Raw genomic sequence first — 24,801 nt, 5'->3', positions numbered from 1 at the left:
CACTGAAATGTTTTGAAATGGCAGATAAGTACACCATTACATCTTAGCGTGACGAGTGTATTAACCCACCTCCTCCTTCCTCTCCTTATATTAGTGAGTTACCCAACACTGCTACGCTGGAAAGGGCTACACGGCTATTTGCTACTCAAAATACTGAGACTGCAGATCCATTCCGTAGACTGAATATTTTTACGGTTTGTGATAACAATTTTGGGGGATTGAAAATACATCTTCCAAACTTTAGCATGAAATGAACTAAACTGCTACTAACTTCTACTGTTCTTTTTAAATGATAATTACTTAGTCGCAATATGCAGCGGATATGTGTCATATTTCTACCCAAAAAAATAGCTGAAGGATCCTTTTGACACACAGAGCACACTTGCATTCATATATTCAGAAATGAGAGAGAGACCCAGACAGAATGTGATTTACATAGGCGGTCTATTCATATTCACAGCAGATATACATTTGAATGTGTGTGTGGGTGTGTGTGTGTGTTGTTGGGGTGTGTTGGGCTCAAGTGCTGGAGTGACTGTGGAAGTGAACAGCACTGTACGTGCATCAGACAAGCCTGGGGATGTGGTGGGATAACAAGACACTGTTGAACTGTGTTCACTCACTCCATCACAAACTTCACAACTCTGCTACTTCCTGACACCATGTGTTTGTGTTTGTGTGTGTGTGTGTGTGTGTGTGTGTGTGTGTGTGTGTGTGTGTGTGTGTGTGTGTGTGTGTGTGTGGGGGGGGGGGGGGGGGGGGGGTGTTGTGTAGGTGTTTGGGTGTTTTCGCTGCTTCCTCCATGTGGTTTCCATTAAACACTTGGGGAAAAATGCTCAACTCCATCGACACATGCTGCGTTTAGGTCATTAGCGGCTTATTATGCCTTTACAGTGGCTGAATAAAACGACTCTGAGATCTCCGTGACACGTGATCGGGTAGATGTGCTGGGGGGAGCGTAGTGTCCAAGGAGCAACGATTGTGGATTCGATCTCTAGCGTGCGGCCGTATGTGTGTGGGCGTGAGCGTTCCCGAGCCCTTCTGCAGGTTCACCTGTGCCTAGCCAAGCTTTACTCTCCCTTTGTGCGACGTGAACAGTCTGTCTGCATTTATAGTTTTTAAACGGTTCCAAGTTCAAGCCACAGTTCACGTTGTCAGCAAGCAAAGGCAAGACCACAAACTCCTCCTTTCCTTGAACAGCTGCTGTATCCTCCAGTATCCTCTATATTCCCGCTGTGTGTATGTGAGTGTGTGCGTGAGTGATGTCCGTCTGTGTGATGTCTGTGTGATATCTGTGTGTGCTTATGTGTGTGTGTGTGTGTGTGTGTGAGAGAGAGAGACCTGAGCAAACAGTGAACAGAAGGAGGAAATCTCTCTTAACTTTTGAGAACGGAGCGAGAAGAGGAAAGCTCATGAGAGAAGAGGCTGGTGGGGGTGAGGATATTGGCACCGGTGACCATAACTAATACAACAAGCACAGCACACAGTAAGGAGGCCTTTCAGAGTGGAGCAGGATGGATTGATCCCAGGACACTCTGCACAACTTTCCCCTCTCAATCTCCTCGTTATTCTTAAGTGCCCCTCATAAGCTCCTTGATGTCTGACAGGATACAAAGCTTTGACCATAGAATCAAACAAAGGAAATAAAGCCTGAAAGGCAAAAACACCAAAAACCGAAGTATTTGCCCTTGTTGTTTTCATTCCACTTTTCCTCCCTCTCTTTTATGACTATCTTCTTCCCTCCTTCCTGCGTTCCTCCCTCCCTGTCCACTACACCTGGGTTCCCGACTCCTTGCTAACTTCTTCTGTCCTTGTCTTGTCTTTCTTGTCTTTCTCCCTCATGGTCTTTCTTCCTCCACACTTTTGTTCTCTCTCTTTCTCTCCGTCTCTCTGCATCCCCTCTTCCCTCGCTCCCGCCCTGTCTCCGAGTCTCTGTTCTCAGAGATAGCATCTCCGTGGAGCTGGCTACGCTCCTGCCCGGCTCTGGATGAATGATGGCGGCTCTGCGATCGCTCCTAATCTCGTTATGTATGTTCCTCCGCCCTTGGGTACGGGCGGTGCGGGATGAACCAGACTTTATCGGCTTTCACAAGCCTCCCAGGCATAATTTGGCAAAGGTCACGTTAGATATTTCTGCTCAAGGGAATACTATGTGTGTGCTGGCGAGTGCGCTCCCCTGATGAAGAAGGTAGTCAAAAGGTTACACACAAACGATGCCCGGCATAAATATCACAAAGGCAGGAGGGACACGTGTACTTATTGAGTGGATCGGCCATGTCCTCTGCTTGGCACTCACAGAGAATCCTCACTTTTCAGTTTTACCAGTTCATTGTTTCGCATTTTTTCATGGTTGTAACTCTTTAAACATGCACTACAGTGTTAACTAATGCTATTCAGACTGTTTTGGAAAAAAGAAAACGACAGGAGGGAAACAATGTAAGGTTACACGTTCACTGCATCAATAACACAGAAGTAGGACAAGGGTTTTTTTATTTATGATTCTCTTCAGAGCAAAGCTGTCAGACGGCAGCAGAGAACTCCATTTCCCACTAAACCTTTGCTCACCTCCCAAAAGTAATGCTCTGCAGTCACGTGGTGTGCTGCATAACACAGGCTCATAACTGAATATGGATGACCATTAATACATTGGGCTCGTCTGTCCTTCCTGCGCTGTGGCTTTAAACGTGCTTAATGCTGCAGTTGACTCATTTTGAAAGGCACACGTGCACATGTATTTTATAATATTACGTTTTATTGTAATTATGGTTCGTATTGTTAATAATTATAATTGGGTCGTGGTTCTCTGAATGCCACTGGAAGGTCATACTTCAAGGTCTGCTCCAAGTGCCACATATTTTGCTGCTGTGACTCTCTGCTTCCCTGACAAGTACATCTGTCCTCACCTCTGAATTTTTTACCTCCATTTTGGTGGCCGTGACACCATCGTCATTTACTCATGCAGGACATTTGAAAGGTAAGAGAGGATTGATCTGATTGGATATTGCAGCAGCACACCTGTCCACACCTGTTGATCATGACTTCAAGCTTCACCCAGCCTCTTTTTTAGAACAGCACCACTCTGTGCCGTCATGACAACAGCAAACACAATTTCTGCCCGTGAAGCGGTCTTATGCTATATTCATATGCTTGTGTTGGGTCCAGTAAAATAGTGCCCATCAGGATAGATTAAACATGCCTCATGCAGGCTCAGACTTTATGACTACACTCTACGGAGGCCTCAGGACATGTTGGAAATATAAAACTGAAGAATTAGGAGATAAATTTTATCCACTGCCATTAACAACGGAGGAACTCTGCACGAAGAAAATTATTCATTTGCTAGAACATTTGAAAGGTTTATCTTAAAAATTCTGCCCTGTGTGATAGAAAAAAATTATTTTACAGCAAACTCAAATAAATCCCAAATGAATGGACTGACGAACTATTTATGAAGCGTAAGCTTAAGCATTTGTATTTCTATCAGTAAAAGAGGATGATTGCCTCCTTTGTCAGCATGTTTGTTAAACCCTGTTCTAACCCTGCTGATATTTTAATGAGAATTACAGTGATATACTGAAATAAAGCCATTGTAGTAGGAAATATGAATCATTCTCATGCTTATTGGCGTCTTTTAGCTTACGGTGCAGCCTGCTATCCTGTATTTTGGCTTGGTCAGTATTTCAACCTGCGTTTTCTGTGACCAGTGTTTAGTCTGGAGGGACAGACAAGTTCCCCAGTGTCTATCTGGAATGGATTTATACTACTTCTCATGATAACAACATGAAATGTTACATTATGAAATATTTGAGCATGAAGGTCTGGGTAACCTTGAAATAATTTGACTCTGTTTTTCTTCAGATAGCCCATAAATCTATAGTGCCACGTCAAGTCATATATATATTATATAAAATGTTATTTATCAAAACTCAACAGAGTGTGCCAAGAAGTTTCATTTTATGAAAGGCTGTTCTGTAGTAGTCAGGTTGCCCAGGAATGCTATTTCCTGATCTAGTAACCATGGCCTGCCATTTGATTCAAGATACAATGTGAAGTATGTGACCATATCGACATTAGCAAAGCTTTCCAGCAAACAGAAGATTCAGCTTATTAGCTCTGTACCATCAGGGTTAACACTGCTACAAAGAGGAAGTGTAACATTTCAATATGTAACATGTGATGAAACATGATAAAGTGTATATCTTGTTATTGAGCATATTGATAGATGACAAAAAACAGAAATTTGTTGGAATGAGTCAACCATAAACCACTTTGCTAACTGTTAGAGAACGTAAAAGTCAACCTTGAGAATCATGTTCAGTGTCTGCAGTAACTGCTAACAACAACAACAACAACAACAACTATATGGCAGTATGGACAGCAAGGCTGCACTGCTACTTTGATGTTAGATTTTTTACTTTTGTGCCTCGACTTGATTCAGTCAAACTCAAACAGGATTTCGTTTTATGCCTCTACACCTCGTTTGTGATTGTCTCCTCATTAAGACTAATCCAACGCTTTTTGAGCTGCAGTAGTTTACACCCTCCTTACTCTGTGTCTACAGTGTTTACTCATCCAGGTGGGAGGGGCTGTTCCCGTCAACAGGTGCCCTCCCTCTCAGAGGTTGGAGAGCACCACACTCGTTGGGGAAGCTCCTGATGTAGGCCGGCTGCCCAGCCTGTCTTAGCATGCTCCTACTGCAGCAGAGGGGCTTTGAGTGCTACTGCGTATTCTGACAGGCTCTATGCTGGCTGCTGCCTCCCAGACCCGTCCTGCCCCAGAACCCTCCTGCCCCAAAGCCCTTCTGCCCCAGAGTGGTCCTGCCCCAGAGTGGTCCTGCCCCAGAGTGGTCCTGCCCCAGAGCCGTCCTGCCCCAGAGTGGTCCTGCCCCAGAGCCGTCCTGCTCCAGAGTGGTCCTGCCCCAGAGCCCTCCTGCCCCAGAGTGGTCCTGCCCCAGAGTGGGCCTGCCCCAGAGCCCTCCTGCCCCAGACCCGTCCTGCCCCAGACCCGTCCTGCCCCAGACCCGTCCTGCCCCAGACCCGTCCTGCCCCAGAGCGGTCCTGCCCCAGAGCCCTCCTGCCCCAGAGCGGTCCTGCCCCTGAGCGGTCCTGCCCCAGAGCCCTCCTGCCCCAGAGTGGGCCTGCCTGCTCTTCAGGATAGTCAGTTTCCATCTGGGTTTGGAGAATGCGTCGGTCATCATGACACAGGTTTCCAGGGATGTTTGGACTGTTGTTTTTCCCTTCTGCCTGCTATAATGCATCCAGCATGAAAGGGCGTTGGCGGTGTGTACCACAGTGGGAAGGAGAGAGTCCCCCGCTGCTCCCGCTGCTCCCAGAACCTGTGCAGGCCCAACAACGACACTCACATTACAGCACAGGTGTCTTTGATTCGTCATGCCAAAGATTCTCCATGTTCCTGGAATGAGTATCTTTTTCAGTGAGGGCCTCAGCAGTGTTTCAATGTCAAAACAGTCCTGCCTGGAGACCTCTGTGAGCTTCTGCTTATTACTTATTTATTTACTTTCTATTTTTATCCAGTCAAAAGTCTCCGTTTTTGTAAAAGTTTGCCACTGCAGATGTGTGACTAGCTATTATCAACAACATGTTCTGGTTAAACAAACAAACTTTGTGTCTTTTTGGGAAGGAGCAGAACATTATTCACCCAACAATGCTTCAGAGAAGGACGGAGAAAGACAACATCGCTCACCTCCCTAACTATATTTCCTTTTTCCCTGGGAATAGTATTGAGTTTATGTGTAAGCTTAGTACCAAGAAAATAACAGAAATAATGTGTGTGTATGTGTGTGTGTGTGTGTGTGTTTGTGTGCGTGTGTACACTGGACTCTTTGTGTGTCTTCATGATTTTGTGTTTGCATATTTGTGCTGTATTTCTTCTTTTCATATGTAATTTTAAAAGTTGTAATTTGTAAATGCCAGTGATCTTTAAAAGCCTGTATTGCTGTGTACTCACTGTGTTGTGTGCGTGTGTGCTCAGGTGTGCGTTTGCATTTGTGTACATCATGCTTTCTTTTTGAATGTATTTAGCTTTTTTTGTTTTCTACAAACCTGGAGGCTACTAGTGGTTGAAAGCCTGTAGTTGTTCTGTGCCATATATTGTGTTTTGTTCCCCCAACTCTTTGGTGTTGAGAGAGATGGAGAGAAGCCAAACATGTCGTTTCCTTGAACTTATCTAAGGGGAAAAAACTGTAGAAATGAAACAGACAAAAAGGCCTCTTGAAAGTGGGAGTAGGAAACCAGCAGACAATGTGTGAAAGTGAAAAACAGATCAGTGAAAACGATTGGTGCTCTTCTGAAAACCTTCACTGCGCTCTTTACGTTAAAACTAAAATTATATCTATTTTGTTTTATTAATGAGACCCCAAACTGTGTAGTGAAGACCATTTCATTGGATGTGTGAACCGTGTGTGAACTGATCATTTTTTAAATATTTCGGTATTCTTCAGAATATCAAAATATTGGACTTTTAAGAAGGATTGTAGTTTTTGTATGGAAAGCTCACATTGACTCATGATCATGATCACATGATCACACAATTCTACTCTATCCTCAATTCTATTCCGTCAGTATCGATACTGCTGCTGTTTGCTCAAACCGACTCTCTTACCATGGCGTGTTGTCTCCTGCTCCTTCAGGCTCCTACATGATGGTGAACTCTTCCCAGCATGCAGCGGGTCAGAGGGCCCAGTTGCTGCTGCAGGCTCTCAGCGAGAACGACACGCATTGCGTCCAGTTCAGCTACTTCCTGTACAGCCGGGACGGCCACAGCCCCGGGACGCTGCGGGTGTACGTGCGGGTCAACGGCGGACCCCTGGGCATCCCCGTGTGGAACGTCTCGGGCACCCAGGGGCGGCAGTGGCACCAGGTGGAGCTGGCTGTCAGCACCTTCTGGCCCAGCGAGTATCAGGTGAGTGGTCAGGTGGTCAGGGTCTTGGCTTCAGGCTTGATCCACACGGCCTTGAAATTAAAAACTTAAATTCGCAGAGCCTTGAAATGAACAGAGATAACCAGCTTTGAGCTACACTACCATTGTTGTGAGATCGATACGGCAACAGTGGTGGAAACCTTCTAAACTAGCTTGGCTGACACCTGCTGTGATGAAGACCATGGAGAGCTACTCTGCTCGCTCATTATTAGGATGTCACCCTTGCTGTTAGTCCAAGCATTGCACACCAGTGACTGGGCGACTTTTATTAAGCATGTGCCTGGCTTTGTTTAATTAGCATTGATCTCTGCCTGCATGTAGGTTAATGCTACTGGGCTTGGGCAGTACCAGATGAACTGACCCAGTCCTGCCGAAAGGTGCTGAAGAGATGTTTGTATTCAGAAAGTATTTGGTAACCTGAACACATGGGGAAGAATTATGACACTTACCAGCAGATATATCAACAGTGCTGCTTTCTATAGCCGTCTGTCTCTCGGGCTATTTGTTCTAAAATCCATAAATTTATACAAGTGTTGCGCAAACAGAATAAACAAACATCAAGAATGTGGATGTAATAACCTTTCTGTGCTATTTATTTAATAAGACCTCCCTACACATATACTCACTCATTCACGTGAGTTCACTCACTCATTCACGAAAGGGTCTGCCATCTCTTTCCACACAGCCCTGGCCTGCTGTTAAGCTAAGGCCTGGTTACGGAAGTAACTCTCCACCTCTGACAGCGTATGTCCTGCCTCCTGTGCCCTGATGAACTGGCACCCTGGCGCTGTCCCGCGGGCCACGCCAGGCTTGACGTGGCCGGCCGGCGTGCATAAATTCAATTTCTCCTTTCTGCAAACTCCGCGCAGCTGTCAGAAAGCAATTAGGTTGAGTAGTGCGTGTGTTTTATCAAGAGCTGTCAATCCCCCTCCCCTCCACTTAATTAAGTTCCATATGCCACTGAACAGATATGACCTTCATGTGTAAATAATAGTCCGCTCACCGAGCCACGGAGGTGAGAGGTGGGGAGGCCCAGAGAGCCAGCGAGGAGCACTCAGCTGCGGAGGGACATGTGCTCCCCCCACGTGTGCTGACTGACAGCTGCAGCAAACGTGGCCAAACGAGCTAGTAGATAAAAGAAGGAGATAAAGCCCCCGCCTGCCACGTGGCCAATTGGACTCTCCTCTCGTGATGCATGCTGGGTGGTTCTTTTTTCCATCGGCAGACCTTTGGTCCTTCTTCCTCGGGGCTTCCTCATTAAAACGCTGAATGTGTGAGTTGCTAAACCGCACTGTGTGGCCAACGAGGTTTGCACGTTACGCCGCTACGCGTGAGGTTGCGGGTCAGCGCTGCCTGTGATACAAGATACCGTCAGCCCTGTGCGTTTGATCTCGTCTTCAGTCTCGCTGACGGATACCAGCGCAGGATGGGTCCGGGGCTGGAGTGGGCCTGCGTTTCACTCCCACACAATAGTGAGGGATCGTTCTTTTATCTCGCCTGTCAAAAGCAGTGTAGCACTTTTAAAATAAATGTTTTACAGAGAGCTCAATGGGTGTAAAGATTGGAAGGCACCACTGCATTTAAACAGGCATGCCTCTGCTCAGACTGAGTGCTTTCTAGAGTATTGCGAGAGTGAGGCCACAGTAGAGGCTGTAAAACTCATGCGATGCTAAGCTACCTCACCTCCTCATTGCAAATCCTCAAGCAGCTCCAGTAAGACAGACATGTGCCAGAGCCTTGCTCTCCCTGTACCTACAGGCCTCTAGTGACTGCTGAAGGCTTGCAGAGCACACCGGCTTGGCATGAAAGATGTGACGACAGATACCGAAAATCCCCATCACTTTTCAGTTAGGGTTTAAAAACATATGTGCTTTGTACTGGTATATCTGATAAGGTTAAAAGTGGGTGTATGAAGTCCCAGCGAGTGGTGTTTGATGTAGAATAGTTTTTTTTTTCTTTCTGTCTAAGCAGATCAATGTCAGACTTTCTTAAGTCTCTGTGAGTGCATGCTGCTTAATATATTTGTATGTAAATGGTCTTTTGAGAAGGACGAAACACATGTTTGTGTGTGTGTGTGTGTGTGTGTTATTTTGTAAGTGAGGTGGTGTTTGTGTGTGCTTGTTCACTGGTTCTTTGTTGAGATGCAGGCATTGTTGTGGGTGAGCAAACATATATGTGATATAAATGAAAGGTTGTGCTACTGTGTAGGTTTTTCTTGCTTGAAAATGCTCTGCCTACCACCAAAGATGAAGACAAAACGACTTCCAAGGAATAGAATCATGCTTCATGCACAGCATTGTAGCAGTGGATAGCTTCAATACTCTATTGAGATCCATTGAACACTGCTGTAAGCAGGCCGGGCAGGAAGAAAAAATCTAATTTGGCAAAAACCCTTTAGATGGTCTTAATTAGCCCAGCTCTCACTGTGGGCCTCTAGTTTTTCATTTTTTCTTTCTTCTTTTCTTTTTCTTTCTTTCTTCTTTTCTTTTTCTTTCTTTCTTCCTTTCCTCTCTCTTTGTCCTCTTGATCTCTGCATATGACTCTGTGCTTTCTGTCTCTCAATCTAGTTGGTCTTTGATAGCTTCCTGCTCATTAGAGAGAGACAGGGAGACACGTTGGTTTAGTCTCCCTTACAGCCACTTTGCTCCTGAACGTGTGTGTGTGTGTGTGTGTGTGTGTGTGTGTGTGTGTGTGTGTGTGTGTGTGTGTGTGTCTGTGTGTGTGTGTGTGAAAGTGAGACAGATAAGGGCAAAAATGAAGCTTACTAACCACAAAAACCATATGGAATGAATAAAGAATTTAGCAGGTTCCATAACACACCCCCCAAACTGAGAAAGCTCTCAGTAAAAGTGTGTGAGGAAGCGTGTTGGTGATTGGCATGTCTGGTATGTCGCAGGCATGTGGATGACAGGTGACTGGTAGCATCTTCCAAATGCATGACGGGCAGCACACTAGCACTAATAGTCTTGTTACTAAACACTTCCTTAGTATTTATTTTCTCTTACCACCAGCATAATTTATGTTTTTTTCAATGACGTTTTTAACTCTCTGCTTAATTTCAGAAAATTCTCATAAAGTTTCTTGTTAAAAAGTGTTGGATGCATAATTATATATAGACCCAAGATTTTTTTATTCCCCGAAGTCATAACTTCAAAACCTCTCCATCTTGATGCAGTAAGTTAATGGTTAAACACAACTACAGGGCCTCATGAATCTTGGCATAGATTGAAAAGCCTTTGACTCTGTGCTGCATTAAGGAGTGGGATGTGAGAGGTCTCAGTGTCTGTGGTGATAAGATGGGCTTCCATCCATATTTATGTGATAGCTTATGTCATATTTCCTCCAATCTCTGCATATGAGAACATCAAGACGACAGGTTGGGGCAAGTGAGAAATTGGAGAAGAGAAGATACAGAGAAATGAGAGAGAGAGAGAGAGAGAGAGAGAGAGAGAGAGAGAGAGAGAGAGAGAGAGAGAATGTGAAAGAGAGAGAGAGACAACGTGGAAGAGAGAGAGAGAGAGAGTGCAATCACCTCGAGCGCTTGAAATATTTGATTTGAAATCTTGCTTGTCTGCTATGCCCTGCTCTGTATTTCTGCTGGTATTGGTGAAGGTGTGTGAGATAGGAGGAACCTTGTTATCAAATATTAAAGATGTTATCAGGCCCGCCAAGACTGCCAAAGAGTCGGTTTCTTATGTGCCTCATGTCTTTCACTGCTCTGGCCATATTTATTCTGCATATGACTGTTAATGATGGGAGTGAATACGTCTACCACATTGTAAAGGCAGGATATAAAGTTAGGCGCTGCAGCAGACCTCCTTAATTTATACATTAAAATGTAGATGGATGAAATACTATCTGAGAGATTCAGCAAGTGAATTCAAATTTGATATTTTGTTGATAAAGCATCACTCTTCATCGTTGTATAATTTTGCATCATTGTTCCTTATTTAAAATGTGCGGTCTTGTCTCCTGGGTTTGTGATCATACAGCTAATCAGAAGAGCAACCACAAATCACAGAATTCCTCCTCCAGCTGTATTAATCCCTAACAACCAAACCGATGTTAAATACTAAACTGAATGACAGAAACGATTCGTCAGTAATGTAATTTGAACAAGTCTTTTATCTTCACAGTGATGAGCTAGAGGACATACCTAAACATCACGGATGTCTACAGTTATTTACCCTTATTCTAACAGCCTGGATTGTTCTACAACTAGCTAACTAGATTGTTCTACATAGCTAATGTAACATACATCTGATTCTGTAGAGAAAACTGAAAAATCTGTCACTGGAATATTTGTTAATTAAGCAGTCTTACACCCAACCTTTCTAAAAGAACACAAATCGCAGCTTACAACAACGTTAGCAACAAACACACCACAGAATCATTGTGTGTTACCCTAATGTGAAATTTCACAGTGTCACTAATGTGAAAATAAGACTCCGGAAATAAACAGTGGGAAGGTAGAACCACTGGGACACTTCTCCTCCGCACATGATTAGTTCAGTAATTATGAGGTTAGCACAACTTTACATTTGCCTGTTTATACCGACGAACAGCACGGAATGCGACTTGCGCTTTGAAATATGTGGGGAAATATGGTTGTCATGGTAAATATGGTTGTCATGGTAAATATGTTTTTCTTCTTGCATTCCATTGGCTTAGATAACAGGCTGCATTCATGACCACAGGGATCTTAATTCAGTGGGCAGAGTTTATGATTATAAAGACCATGTCAGAATTTCTGCATGAAGGAATAAAACGTGTGGTAAGCTGATCCACTTAATCAGCATAAAGTCTATTGATTATTGACCCAAGGTGGTGACAGCAAATCCTGGAGTTCAGTGTTACTAAATGCAGACCTTCTTGACCCTAGTGGACAACTTTATCTTGATTTGCATGCTGTAGAGTTGTGTACATGAAAACCAAGCTCAAAACACGCTTCCAGATACCCCCCCCCCCCCCCCCCCCCCCCCATCATCATAGTTATCTGCTGCTCTTCCTCCAGTCTTGTGTGTTGCACCTACCCAACGTGTGGACACTATCGGGCGTAGTCGTCACCTGCCTCCTTCCAATCCTCCTTCCTCTCCCTTCTCTCTCTATCTCTGCTCGCCTCCTTGAATGCTGTAATGTGTATATATTTGGGATGACAGTGCAGTTGGAGATAAAAGTTTCTTTTTTGCACCTGTTTCTCTCCTGAAGTAACACCTCGTACTTCTTTTCCCTCCTTCTCTCATCACTCTCTCCGGCATCTCTCTTCTGTGCTGAAGTAATTCACACATATGGTCTAAACAACCTCTGACTGTCTGTCTGAGCGTCTGTCTGACTGTCTGTTCGAACCCCCAGCTTTATTTTCTGGTGTGTCTGCGTGGTATGAGTGCTGCTCTCTAAGGTTGTAAAAGAGAGAGAGCGAGAGAGAGAGAGAGAGAGAGAGAGAGAGAGAGAGAGAGAGAGAGAGAGAGAGAGAGAGAGAGAGAGAGTGTGTGTGTGTGTGTCTGGGAGGGAGGCTAGAATTGATGGGCCGGTTTACACTGGTGTGATTAAGCAAGGCTTCTTCTAATTCTTCCTCTAATCCCCAGCCATGTAAGCCCTACTACAGGGTGCTTCATTACCACGGGCTCAGCACACTTCTGGCACTGGGCACCTTTCCCTGGCCGGCACACCACTCTCCTCCTCTCTGTCTACCTGCCCCCCTCCCTCTCCCCCACTCCTCTGCACCTCCTACACCTCGGAGGCTTTTGTCAGGCAGCATCTGGGATTGTTCTAGGATCCATTATCTCACTTTAAATCTCCCTAACAAGAAGGGAACATGTGGCACTGCTGAGTTACCGGAACAATGAAGCAGGCAGGGGAGAGAAGTGCTAAATGTGCTTCAAAACACAGCTTTGTGCACGAGGCATGAAGCAGTGTTGGGATTCGGAGCTTGTGTGTATCATTAATTGTCATGTGCCTGGCATTCACTTTATATGTATTATACAGAAACAAAGGAATCTCTGCCAAGGACAGGACACTTTACCAGTTACCAGTAACCTAATTACTGGTAAAAGAATAGCAGAAAAAAGACAGAACAAATGTCTAACAAAAAATGAGAGACACCACTCTCTTTAGAAGCTGATTATGTATTGTCAGAAGCAGTTAAAGACAGACTCACCATCCAGCTCCAATGAAGTGCCTCAACTTGATTGGACGTCTGTCTCAATTATGCGTAAATAACTTTTCTGATCGTCTTTTCAGATTGTTTATCTTCATATGTGTAAGCTGTGTTACTTGTCTTCTGAACGCACACATACCCGTGCGCACAGGTGTGCACACGTATTACGTGGTTCACGCCGTCTGCCAGCGTCTGCGTTTAAGCCGTGCATGTTGACGGGCTCCTCCCACAGCAAAACATTGCATCAGTGTGCAGGTTTGGCTCTGATGCAGTCGGGGAGCACAACACTTCCTTCAGCAGGAGATTAACGCTGGCTTCCCGAGTCTGCTCCAGCGCTGGCCGCCTCTCCGGCTGGGGGCACCTGGCAGCCTCCCTCTCTCCTCCCTCCCTCCTCCTCCCTCCCTCCTCCTCCTCCTCCTTCCCTCTTGCATTTCTCCCTGCTTCTCACATTTCTTGCCATCTTTCTGAAACCCAGGCAGAATTCTAGTTTCCGGATAGGTCCGGGCACGGATCGGGGCGTGCTCGGGGGACGCGGTCCTGCCGATCCATGATGAGAGCTGGGCTTCCTGCTGGGCCCAGCTTGAGCACGTCTGACCCGGTGCGGGGAGAATCAGGACAGGACCAGATGTCCTGTGCCATATATAGAGACTGACGGGAGTGTGGAATGCGCTTTCTCCGTCTCGGCCCCATTCAGCTGCAGCGCATCAGATGATCAGCGAGGGCAATCTGTGTTGGGATCGCCGCCGCTCTATTCTGCACCATCTTGTGAACCGTGTTTTTCTGTTTTCTCTGTTCAAGATCATTCTGGCCGAAGGTGTCAGAGTAACGGCGCTAAAATGACCATGAGATTTTGCTCGGGCGCCAGACAGTAAACAGCAGAAAGATTGTTTTTCAGTGGCAGGGATTATGAGAAACAATAACTCTGATGGTGAGCGTGGACAGCCTCACAGTTTAGTGCTGAGAGAGGAAACAACACCCCCCCCCCATCTGTAATAACATCTCATCATCGCTGTCGTATGTACGCTATCGATTTGATTTCATTGCTCTGCAGAGGCCGACCTTCGTGCGGCAGGTCTGGATAGCGTGGTGCCTTGACCCGCTCCCTGGAGATGTGTGTCTCTTTCACTCATTACGCACGTGTGTCGCGAGCTGAATGAGAACTATGCGTCATACTGCAGACCCTGCTCTCCTGATGAAGCCATTATTTCTTTATTTCTCTCTGGCCTTAGGGGCCCTTAAAGAAGTCAGCATCTATTTTCTCCTCCTCTTCCTGCCTGCTTCACTGTATGAAGGGTTGGGGTTTGAGTACAGTGCACAGATAAAGTCTGCTGTTTTTTTTTTTTTTTTTTTACTGGCTAGCTTATAATTAATGACCTCGCACACCACACCAATTAGCAAATTCTACCTGGAAGGTTAACAAAGTAACAATAATAATTTAACAGTTAATTAATAATGAATAGTTAACAAAATAATCGTAATAAATCACGTGGAGGCTGATTTGAGTGCTAAAGTAATGAGTGTTGTCCCCCTGCAGTAGGTCTTCTGTGCTGATTTAATGTAGGTTTGATTCGAATCTCTGACGAGTGTAAGAGTTTGCCACGCACTTCTTTTCTCTCGGTTCAGGTCTTGCTGGAGGCGACGGTGGACCGGTGGGGCTACATCGCCCTCGATGACATCCTGGTGCTGAACTACCCGTGCTGTGAGTATTCCAGACACCACGGTCGGCGATTCTTAGAGCTTCTTGGAGCAGATTTGCAGAGTCCTGTTCTCAGGTGCAGTTGTAGACACGCAGAGCACAGCTGGACTATGTCTGTAAGATGAAGGGATGCACTCTTCTTCCTCGCCAGATGCCGTCAGAAAGCTGAAGCCTTCTTGCAGTTCTCCTGGCTTTCAGCTGCACTCTCCTACAAGGGTGTTTGGCAGCAGTAAAGGAACACAGACTTTTCTAAGTCAACAAACACGTTTCTTTCCACGCTGCACCCCACAACACCCCATGGCCTCTTAGCACAGTTAGCGTGTACAGGCCAGCCTTCTCGTACTGTCTTCTGTTAGGGTTTTATGCAGTGCTTTCATTAACACAAAACTGCCCCTTCTAATACTAATACAAAATCTCATACTGTTTTGTTAGGGGGTTTGATATCTCATTTAATGTAACAAATCTAAATAATTAGAATTAAAACAATACACACCACCCTATTGTCATGGTAGGGTTCATTGGTGTCTTTCAGTATATTGCACGGTGTATCTCGATGTCCACCTTGCAGGAGCAAGAGGTTTTCACCATGCTGTTCCCCTGTGGGAACCTGGCTGTGAGTGCATGCTGGTCCTAGAACGTCACAAAAGAGAAGATTCAAATAAACAGGCACCCACCCCAACAAAATACAAACGAAACAACAACAAAATAAGTAAATGAAGACCCATATAGACTCTGATCCATATAGTTAAGACAGCTCATTGCATGTGCACCACATGCATCAATATTATTAAGCACTCGTAAGGTGCGATTAAACACCCCTTTATCCCTGAGCGCCAAAGTATTTAATAACTACTCAAATTGGTTTTACCCGAAAACCTACTAACACAGACACGGCTCAAAACCCTATTGGGCAGCTCCTTGGAAAAGAGGACTGCGTGGTGGACCGGAGAATGACACACACATTAAAAAGGGCATCCAATTTTGGAAGTAGCCAATCCCATCGCCACATCCTCCATCTCGTCCTCCCACACTGCCCTCTAGTGGACAGCCTGTAAGACAAACCGCTAGCACAAAAAAACCCCGAGTGTCCAGGCAGGTAACAGTGTTGTGTCCCCTACACACGGGCCACAGTAGCTTCATAAACATCTCCAAGAGACGCAGTATGGCCGTGGCGAGAGCTCTGTTCGTGTCTCCACCAGCAGAACGTCCCATGGTAGAGAAATACACCCACGGTGCTGCAGGACAGCTCTATTAGTAGAGTTGATGGATTTATACTTAACAATGGCCTTGAAATAGACTACGCAAAAAAGAGGTTATAATACATCCCTCATTTACATGCCTTCTGGTTGTAGTGAGAAGTTAATGGGCAATCAAGTCATTTTCTTCAAATAATCATTAGTAGTTAATTAGACAAAGAATCACTACTTCGGTAAAGCCCAGTAGAGGCTGTAAAGAACTAGACAGTGTGACAGTTTTTGTTGCCTTGGCTGTGTACTTCACTTCACTTGAAATGGAAACATTGGCTATGAATGCAGAATGTTAGCTTTAAGGGAATAGTTTAGTGAAAAATTAAATTAACACTGTTTTCCCTTATCCCTCATGTACTCATTTAGCCAAGACAGATTTGGTGTCCAGAATTTACTTCTTTTTAGTGTTGTACTAGACCTATGAGACTACTTCATACATTAGATATTTTTACTATTTTACTATTGCATTCATTTAGTGGCATTACTCAATATGAATAGCAATCACAGCTCTTATTTACATAATCTCTCCATTACAGGATAGTAAAAGTAATCTGAACTTAATCTTACAGTAAGTAAAATTGGCACATTTATTACTTAGTTGGATATCCTCTGGAGTCAATGACTGTGACATCCAGACACACCTGAGGTCTGCTTCACTTTCTGCGCCTTTCAAGAGACGTTTCTCCCTTTCAGTCTTGTTCTGACTGAAATTCAGGTTAACTGATTGATTTGATCAGTATAAAACATTATTTTGACAGACTTGATGTTTTCATTTAGTCTCTGATTGGTTCGATTTCTTTTTCAGACTCTGTTTAGCGGGCACTGATATTTCTTTGGTCCTGGTGTTGAGAGATGATGGTGAAGGACTTCAGATGCACATGCCACAGCTCTAGACCTCGTGTTGGACCTCCTGTGCCTTTATGCACTAATGATGCTACAGCACACCAACTCCAGTCCCTCACTGCTGCCCTGAAACATAGGACCCATAAATACATTTAACCCGATGCTGATGTAAATCCCCTCAAATTAGAGCCGGCGTTCTGCGCTTTTAACCTCGTGCTGTGGTTTTCATGCAGGGTGCTGGATTGCAGAAACAAGGCAACAGCCACCATCTCGCTACAGCTGCTTAATGAATGCACTGTACAAACTGCCGTGGAGACTCACCCCTGAGTCTGTGTGCGAGGAGCTCCATGCGTAGCCCTTCAGGGAGGTTCGCTGTCCGGCGTAAACAAGCCTGCTCACTGCCTCCCAGGGCCAGCCCAGCGCTTTCATAGCTTCATTAAACCGCACTGTTATTTATTCATATTTAATCATCGCTGACAAACTGATCTTGGGCGACAATAAAGTCCAATTCTAAGCAACCGGAGCACCAGAGAAGCTCTCCGTGGTAATGCGTCTCACCTGTGCTCCCGCCATCTCCTCGCCCCTGCTTCTCTTGTGGGTGGCAGATGGCATCATTTGAGCACCACTGTGCACATTAAATAATTAAGACTCATCAGGACCTGGGGGTATTGTTGAGCATGGCATGGTGCCAGGCTGTGGAAATCAACATTTGGCATGAGAAGCGAGTGGAGGGGTAAAAGGTGGTGGTGGTGGTAGTGGTGGTGGTGGTGGAGTGTAGAAATCTGGCCATGTGTTTCATGGGGAAGGTGCAAAGCAGGCGTGACATTTCTGATGGCCCCTCCTGAGCCTCGTCCTGCAGCTGACTGTAGTGTTTATTATGCTAATGGGGCCTGCAGAACATAAACACACACATTTAAACATATTTCCGGAGTAGACCACGCCACGTATTGAGCACGTTCCCGAAAGAGAGAGAGAGAGTGTGGTTTCAGCCTCGTTCGCCCCGTCCTCTTTAATGTCCGCCCTCCTTTAAGACGCCGGGGCCGAAGAGCAGCTCGTCTTCCTCTTTAATTCAGGCTGCCACTCCTTTTTGCTTTTGTGTACGTTACGCAATCAGACGAAGGCTCATGAAGTGGAAATTAAAGAGTAATAGATCACCGGGTCCACGGGGCATCGGGGCCACCCACCAGTTCCAAATGCCACAGCCATGTTATCCGCCCGTTTGTACAAACACGGTTGCCAGATCATCTTTTGCTGCCAGGATGCAGCAACCAGTGAACGGAGGTGCATAAACAGGGCAGCTTTTCTTTTGTTTCCCTCCTGCATCACCGGCCAGTCTGTGATGCTGCACACCTCCCAGGCACGTACACCCAGACTGTGTCCACTGGCTGCAGTTGCTGGCGGCAGTAGATTCTGAAATACGAGGGCAGAGAGGTGTGTAAAAACCAGTCCCTCCTGTGGCTCCTGACTGCTTCCCATAACCTGTGTAAACTCTCGGACTGATGGAGACGCTGCACAGGCATGTCAGATCCTGTAACGTAGTCATTAAAGACATTCTCTTTTAGCGTTTAAGGCTAAACATAAGCCAGAGTAAAATTGATTTCTGAAAAGCCATTAGGGACATGTAAGTAAAGCGAGTGTAGACGAAAGGTCACACGTCACCCTGCATGTTGTTGTGGTACTCCTTGTGTTGTAAATACACCTGTAATATACACCTGTGAACGGTGGAATGGTGTTTTGAAACCAAAATAAAACTTTACGTTATCGTTAATCTTCAGTTGTACAGCAAATCCACTATGAACAAACCTGGGTTCATTTATGTTCACAATTCCATGTCTAAAGGTTCATTTATAATGGAATTTGTTGAGTTCAGCTGAAAGCCATGAAGAATTTTTGAAGCTTGATTTCAAAGGCAATATTTCATGCTTTCTCCCATTTCTCTAGGTCTGTCACAATGGTTCATATCAAGATTTATTGCGATTCCGAGCTTACTTAATGAACTAAAAAAAAGAAACGTAGTAGGTTGTGTAAGTAAAGGGCTTTGTTTGAATCAGACGAGGGACAGAAGGCCAGTCTTGGTATCCACTCTTTTGGTCTTCCTGTCCAAAGGTTTGGCAAAGGTTGTCATGCAGTGTAACCACTGTAGCCGCCACTGAGGATGTCCTGAGCTCTGCTCTGCCCTCTGCTCTCCTCTAGATAAAGCGCCACACTTCTCTCGCCTGGGGGACGTTGAGGTGAACGCCGGACAGAACGCCACCTTCCAGTGTGTGGCATCAGGACGTGCTTCAGAGGCTGAGAAGTTCCTTCTGGAGGTGAGCACAAAGCCAGCACAGGAAGTCTAGCTTGCACACAACAATCTCACCTTAAACGCACCATCGGACTACACTTTGTCACCAGAATAGAATAGAATAGAATAGTATAGAATAGAATATATAAAAATAGATAACATGCTGTATTATTTGTACCAAATGTCCTTTGATGTCCAACGTAAGCAGGAAAGAGCTAGCAACAGTGGAAAATATGAAATCAAATGTATGACTGTCACATCTCAAGGACAAGCATTGTGCATTCTGCTGCGGTGACACAATCACCTACAACAACGAATCCTTAAGGTCTCTGAAGCCTGCAGTGGGAGATCCATAGTGTCCTGTCATCACTGCTATTTTAGCCGTTTTGTTTGTTCGCTAGCTTTGCCTTGGCAGGGTACCGGTTGCAGCCTAGTTTATATTTTTGCTCTCATTATGAAAGCCGAACTGACTTCTGCCAGACAAAGGACTCCGTCTGTTGTTTGTGCGGTAATTAGTGTAGACCGTGTGCCTGTGTGCCCTGTCTGGTCTGCCTCGTGGCTGCTAACTCGATGATTGGTGTGATTGTAGGCTAAAACAATGCCAGTACTGAGCCCACAGGGCCTGCTAATTGCAGATCATTTGTGTGATGTGTGTCTCGCCTTGGTAGGCGCTGTAACCATAAACACTGCCTATCTTGGAGCATTTTTGTTTAGGAAGGTTACGGGCTCGGTTCTCTGTAGCTAGAGAAAGAGCCAAAAAAAATACCGAACACAAACAAACACGGTGAGCCGCTCCTGAACAGAGGTGTGCGTTCTGAGCTGCTCATCAATTATAGAGGGAAAAGTGGAATGTGTTGACAATGTGGGAAGGCCGCCCTTCACACTCGAACCACAGTTTAATTATGTGAATTGCAGGGCTGCTTTTGTTGGGGCTGTTTTTCTACGAGGTGTTTGTTATCTCGCCGAGCCCCACATGGCTATTCCATTTTTTGGAAATGGAAAAGTTTTTTTTTTTTTTTACATTTACATCATTTCTCGGTTCCTTTCATTTTACTCACCATCAGATGCATCTTGCAAGTAGTACATATTCTTGTCTGGTGCCTTCTACCTCAATATATATTTTTTTAAACCCACCTAATTGCATCAAGACGTTTTGCCATGCATGGAACATGAAATGGTTTTTCAGCCAGATACCGAGTAAGGCCTGACTGAATCTAAAACTAATGCTATTTTCTCATTTCCTTTAAAATGTTCACTCAGGTCAAGCCTTACCATAATCATACCATTCCCCTATAATTACCAATGTCTTACCATGCATTAACTGTTCCTGTCAGGTAATATGCTCGACAATTTATTGGGTCATTGAAACTTTGTTGGTGGACTATTTAATTTTGCGGTTTTTCTTTCTTTCTCCATTTTCCTATTATAGCCAGTGAGTAATTTTTCAGCTTTGCCCTACACTTATCAGAACAGAGAAGCACTGAGTCTGTAAGCTGACTAGGACTAATATGAGATATTCAACGTTAATCTGGGTTTGGAAGTGACAGTGCTAACCTGAGTGTGTTTGTTTTGGTTGGGTTCTAAGCTGTTTCCTTGTCCCCTCTGTCCACTGCAGAGACATAATGGTGAGGTGTCCTCTGGTGGATCAACCAAGCACCTGGGACGCAATCGCTTCGCCCTGTCCTTCCAGCTGGAGGCGGTCCAGAGGCCGGAGCAGGACCTTTACCGCTGTGTGACCCAGTCCTCCAGGGGCTCTGGGGTCTCCAACTTTGCTGAGCTCATTGTCAAGGGTAAGGCACCTTCCATTAGCTGAGCTGATCTCATTTTTTGGTTTGTTTTTTTCCACTCATAACAAAAAAAAATCACTCAAATAAATAAATAGATTGTTGCTACATACTGTCATTCATCTTTAAAGATTTAAATAAATTTTTTGTTGATACGGTGACTGGTAGATTAATAGATTTCCATGCCCTTCAGCTACAGTATGAAAACATAATATTTAATTACTCTGACACCTTCATTTACATTATAGAGCATGACTTGCTGTCAGATTTGTTTAATTATGACCCTTCAACAACTGACAGGGAATAAACAAATATGAGTAAAGCAACTTTTTAGGTTTTGGGTAAATATATTTTTCTAAAAGATCTTTGTAGCAGAAGCCAATTTTTGGAAGTTCAGCATATTGTACTTTGAGACTCTCTTACGCAAATGCCCTGTTGAATGTAATTTCAGATTAGTAATTATAAATGATCAAAGGTTTCATTTATTGTTGTTGTTTCTTAAGCTTGTGAACCAGTTCTTAGACTTGAGGGTTATTAGAAACTCTTCTCCCAGACCCCAGACTGCAGAACGCACCAGTCAAAGCTGTGGGTGCAGCTCGTGTGCTGCAGATGAAGGGGTATCTGGAGTGCTGAGCTCTTATTGCCGAAGAGAACTTGTGGGGAACATTTTCTCAGTTCTGAATGTGTACTAGTACAGAGAGCCTTGGACCTGATGGGGGGGAAAAAGGGTTCTACACTGATATTCAGTGTTGGAACATCGTTCTTCTTCACCGCTACCTTGTGGTTTGGAGTTTTGAGTTTCTACCTCAGTGCTACTCGGGTCGCCACTAGCGTAGTTCTGTGTTGGAGTGATGGGTAGAAGGGCTGGGATGATGAATAATGTTCTTTTCCATCGATGGTGGCTGACAGACACCACAATGTTAAGCCAGCATTGTGATGCCACGCACTCACACCCATATTCAATAGCAATTCATTAATCTAATTCATTGAATATTCTGTGAAAAAAACGTAAAAGAAACTAGTGCCTTTTGTAGACTAACGTCATTCATCTTCTCCAGAAGATGAAGTATGTCGGACTGATTATGAAAGTGCACATTGCTTGGCCCTACCTGAAGTGCTTTGTTTGGGTTGATCAGAAGTGGGGAATTGGGTGAACAAGGTGTTGGTTATTCAGAACTGTCCGGTGCCAAGCTCCAGATGAGTGTGTGATTGTTTTGTGGCTTGGAGGATTCGTTCTGCCAATTCATTCCAGAGTTTGCTGGAATTTGACTGATTATACAATGGAATGAAAGCTGAAGGTTAACTAGATCCTTCCGCAGCTGAAATGAGTTTTATTCAAGGATCTCATATGTTAGCCAGGCCTAATTTTATTGACCCGTTTTCCTTGACGCTGAAGCATCTAATCAAGGGCTGGGTGGTGTTCTCGCTCAAACGGTGCAGTGACGATAGAGACCCGTCCTCGTCTGTAGTCCCTCATTGTGGCCTGGAGTACAGCATTATTCTGAAGTAGAGAAAGAACATCTTAACATTCGGTGAACTTGGATTTACTGTAGTATTACCTGCTCGGGTGAGACCTAATACTGGACCCACACCATAAAGCCTTTAAGTGGTTTTCGCAGATGAAGAAAAGTAACAGCCACCACACAAGATGGAATTGCTTTTTACACCCTTGTATGTTTTATTTCTCATAGTGTCTAATGTTGTTTATCTAATCACACAACTGCTAAGATTCCTGGAGGGTGAGGTAATGATATAGACGTTTTGGCTCTCTGACTGTAGTGAGTAAGAGGGAATAAACGTATGATTAAATCCTAAAGGAAGAGCTCTATGAACCAGCTTAGTCAATAATTTGCATTATGAATGTCTTTTATAAATATATAGTGTACATTTTAATATAATGTAATGTAAAAAATATATATTTTACACAGTATACACTCACTGGCCACTTTATTAAGTACACCTGTCCAACTGCTCATTAACGCAAATGTCGAATCAGCCAGTCACATGGCAGCAACTCAATGCATTTAGGCATGTAAACATGGTCAAGACGATCTGCTGCAGTTCAAACCGAGTATCAGAATGGGGAGGAAAGGTGATTTAAGTGACTTTGAACGTAGTATGGTTGTTAGTGCCAGACGGACTGGTCTGAGTATTTCAGAAACTGCTGATCCACTGGGATTTTCACACACAACCATTTCTATGGTTTATAGAGAATGGTCCACAAAAGAGAAGATATCCAGTGAACGGCAGTTCTGTGGGCTCAATGTCTTGTTGATGCCAGACGTCAGAGGAGAATGGTCAGACTGGTTCAAACTGATAGAACGGCAACAGTAAATCTGCTCTGATGAGTCTTGATTTCCGCTGTGATATTCGGATGTTAGAGTCAGAATATGGCGTCGACAACATGAAAGCATAGATTCATCCTGCCTTTTATCAACGGTTCTGGCTGGTGGTGCTGGTGCAATGGTGTGGAGGATGTTTTCATGGCACACTTAGTGTCCATTAGTACCAATTGAGCATCATGTCAGTGCCTCTGAGTATTGTTCCCGACCATGTCCATCCCTTTATGACCACCGTGTACATATCTTCTGATGGCTACTTGCAGCAGTATAACGTGCCATGTCATAAAACACAAATCATCTCAAACTGGTTTCTATAACACGACAATGAGTTCACTGTACTCGAATGGCCTCCACAGTCACCAGATCTCGATCCAATAGAGCACCTTTGGGATGTGGAGGAACGGGAGATTCACATCATGGATGTGCAGCTGACAAATCTGCAGCAACTGCATGCAAATGGGGGTCCAACAGGTACTAGCAAGGTGTACATAATAAAGTGACCAGTGAGTGGTATAATGTAATATAAGAAAATATATATTTTTTTCACACAGACATTTCTTTTAAAAAATACTGATTGAAATCATATAAATTGTAATAGTGTTTTTCATGAAATAGGTATTGTGCGTTTAATTCACACACTCTAAACGCACTCTGGATTTCTTTGCAAATGCCAGTCAGTTCAGTCTTTTAAATGCACTGCACTGTTATTGTTATAATTAAATGCATTTTAGTCTGCTCAGTGTGCTCCAGAGGTCTGGGGCTAACATGAAGTGCATTTGTCATTATTCATAGAAAAATGTAAACAAAATTGAACTCAAATTGATATTTCAACATATTGAAACAGTTTTTTTTGTTTGTGTCTGAAATGTATGCATTTAATTAAACATACTGAATATTCTGATGGCACTCAGTTTGCTATTTTATTGTGAGACAAGGTTTTTGTTCAAATAAACATATAATTATGTATACTCATGAGCTAAACCTGGTACTGACTGTTGACTATCACTACATCTAGTTTGTTAGCAGTACTTCTGTTGACACGTTTCTCAGTGTTCAAATGAATGTGCTCAGTGAAACAGGTCAAGGCCAGCCTGCTTGTCTGAGTGCTAAAAAAACCTCTCAGAAAATGATAACGGGGCTTTATCTAACCCTGTATTCTTTCAGAAGTTACTAAGCGGTGTCATCCTCCATGGTGATTCATTTTGCCCTCGCCACTTATCATACACAGCAGAAGCCAAACCTCTCATAACTCTCTCTAACCTCTAAGTCTGACACCAGACTGCTTGGGCTAGCCCACGGTGAGCGGACGCTTCTCCAATCTCAAACCAAAACGCAAAAGCGAAGGACAGAGAGAAAAAAAAACACAAGAGGGGAGGACAGAGAGGGATGAAGCTCTTCCGCACCATGGCTACTTGTCTCTCCGAACCCTGTTTGAGCGAGTTTGCACAGCCACTCCAAGCTAATCCCAGTGACAGAAGTAACAGCAAGGATTATTCTGAGTTTAGCTAA

General features: G+C 44.4%; 1 protein-coding gene across 10 annotated transcripts in view; it reads left to right on the top strand.

The window, feature by feature from the left end:
* Positions 1–24,801, top strand: part of ptprub (protein tyrosine phosphatase receptor type Ub) — a 154,097-nt gene that overhangs the window by 76,737 nt on the left and 52,559 nt on the right. For all 10 annotated transcript variants that reach the window (XM_076971749.1, XM_076971741.1, XM_076971744.1 and 7 more), the window contains exons 3-6: positions 6,650–6,921; positions 14,720–14,795; positions 19,076–19,191; positions 20,782–20,956. In XM_076971749.1, coding sequence (XP_076827864.1) covers positions 6,658–6,921; positions 14,720–14,795; positions 19,076–19,191; positions 20,782–20,956 — 631 coding nt within the window. In that variant the 5' untranslated portion in view covers positions 6,650–6,657. The remainder of the gene's footprint in view (positions 1–6,649; positions 6,922–14,719; positions 14,796–19,075; positions 19,192–20,781; positions 20,957–24,801) is intronic.

Source organism: Brachyhypopomus gauderio, chromosome 13, assembly GCF_052324685.1.
Source record: "Brachyhypopomus gauderio isolate BG-103 chromosome 13, BGAUD_0.2, whole genome shotgun sequence".
Taxonomy (NCBI): Eukaryota; Metazoa; Chordata; class Actinopteri; order Gymnotiformes; family Hypopomidae; genus Brachyhypopomus; species Brachyhypopomus gauderio.
Note: the sequence above shows the minus strand (reverse complement) of the source record. Positions and strands in the feature narration are given on the sequence as shown.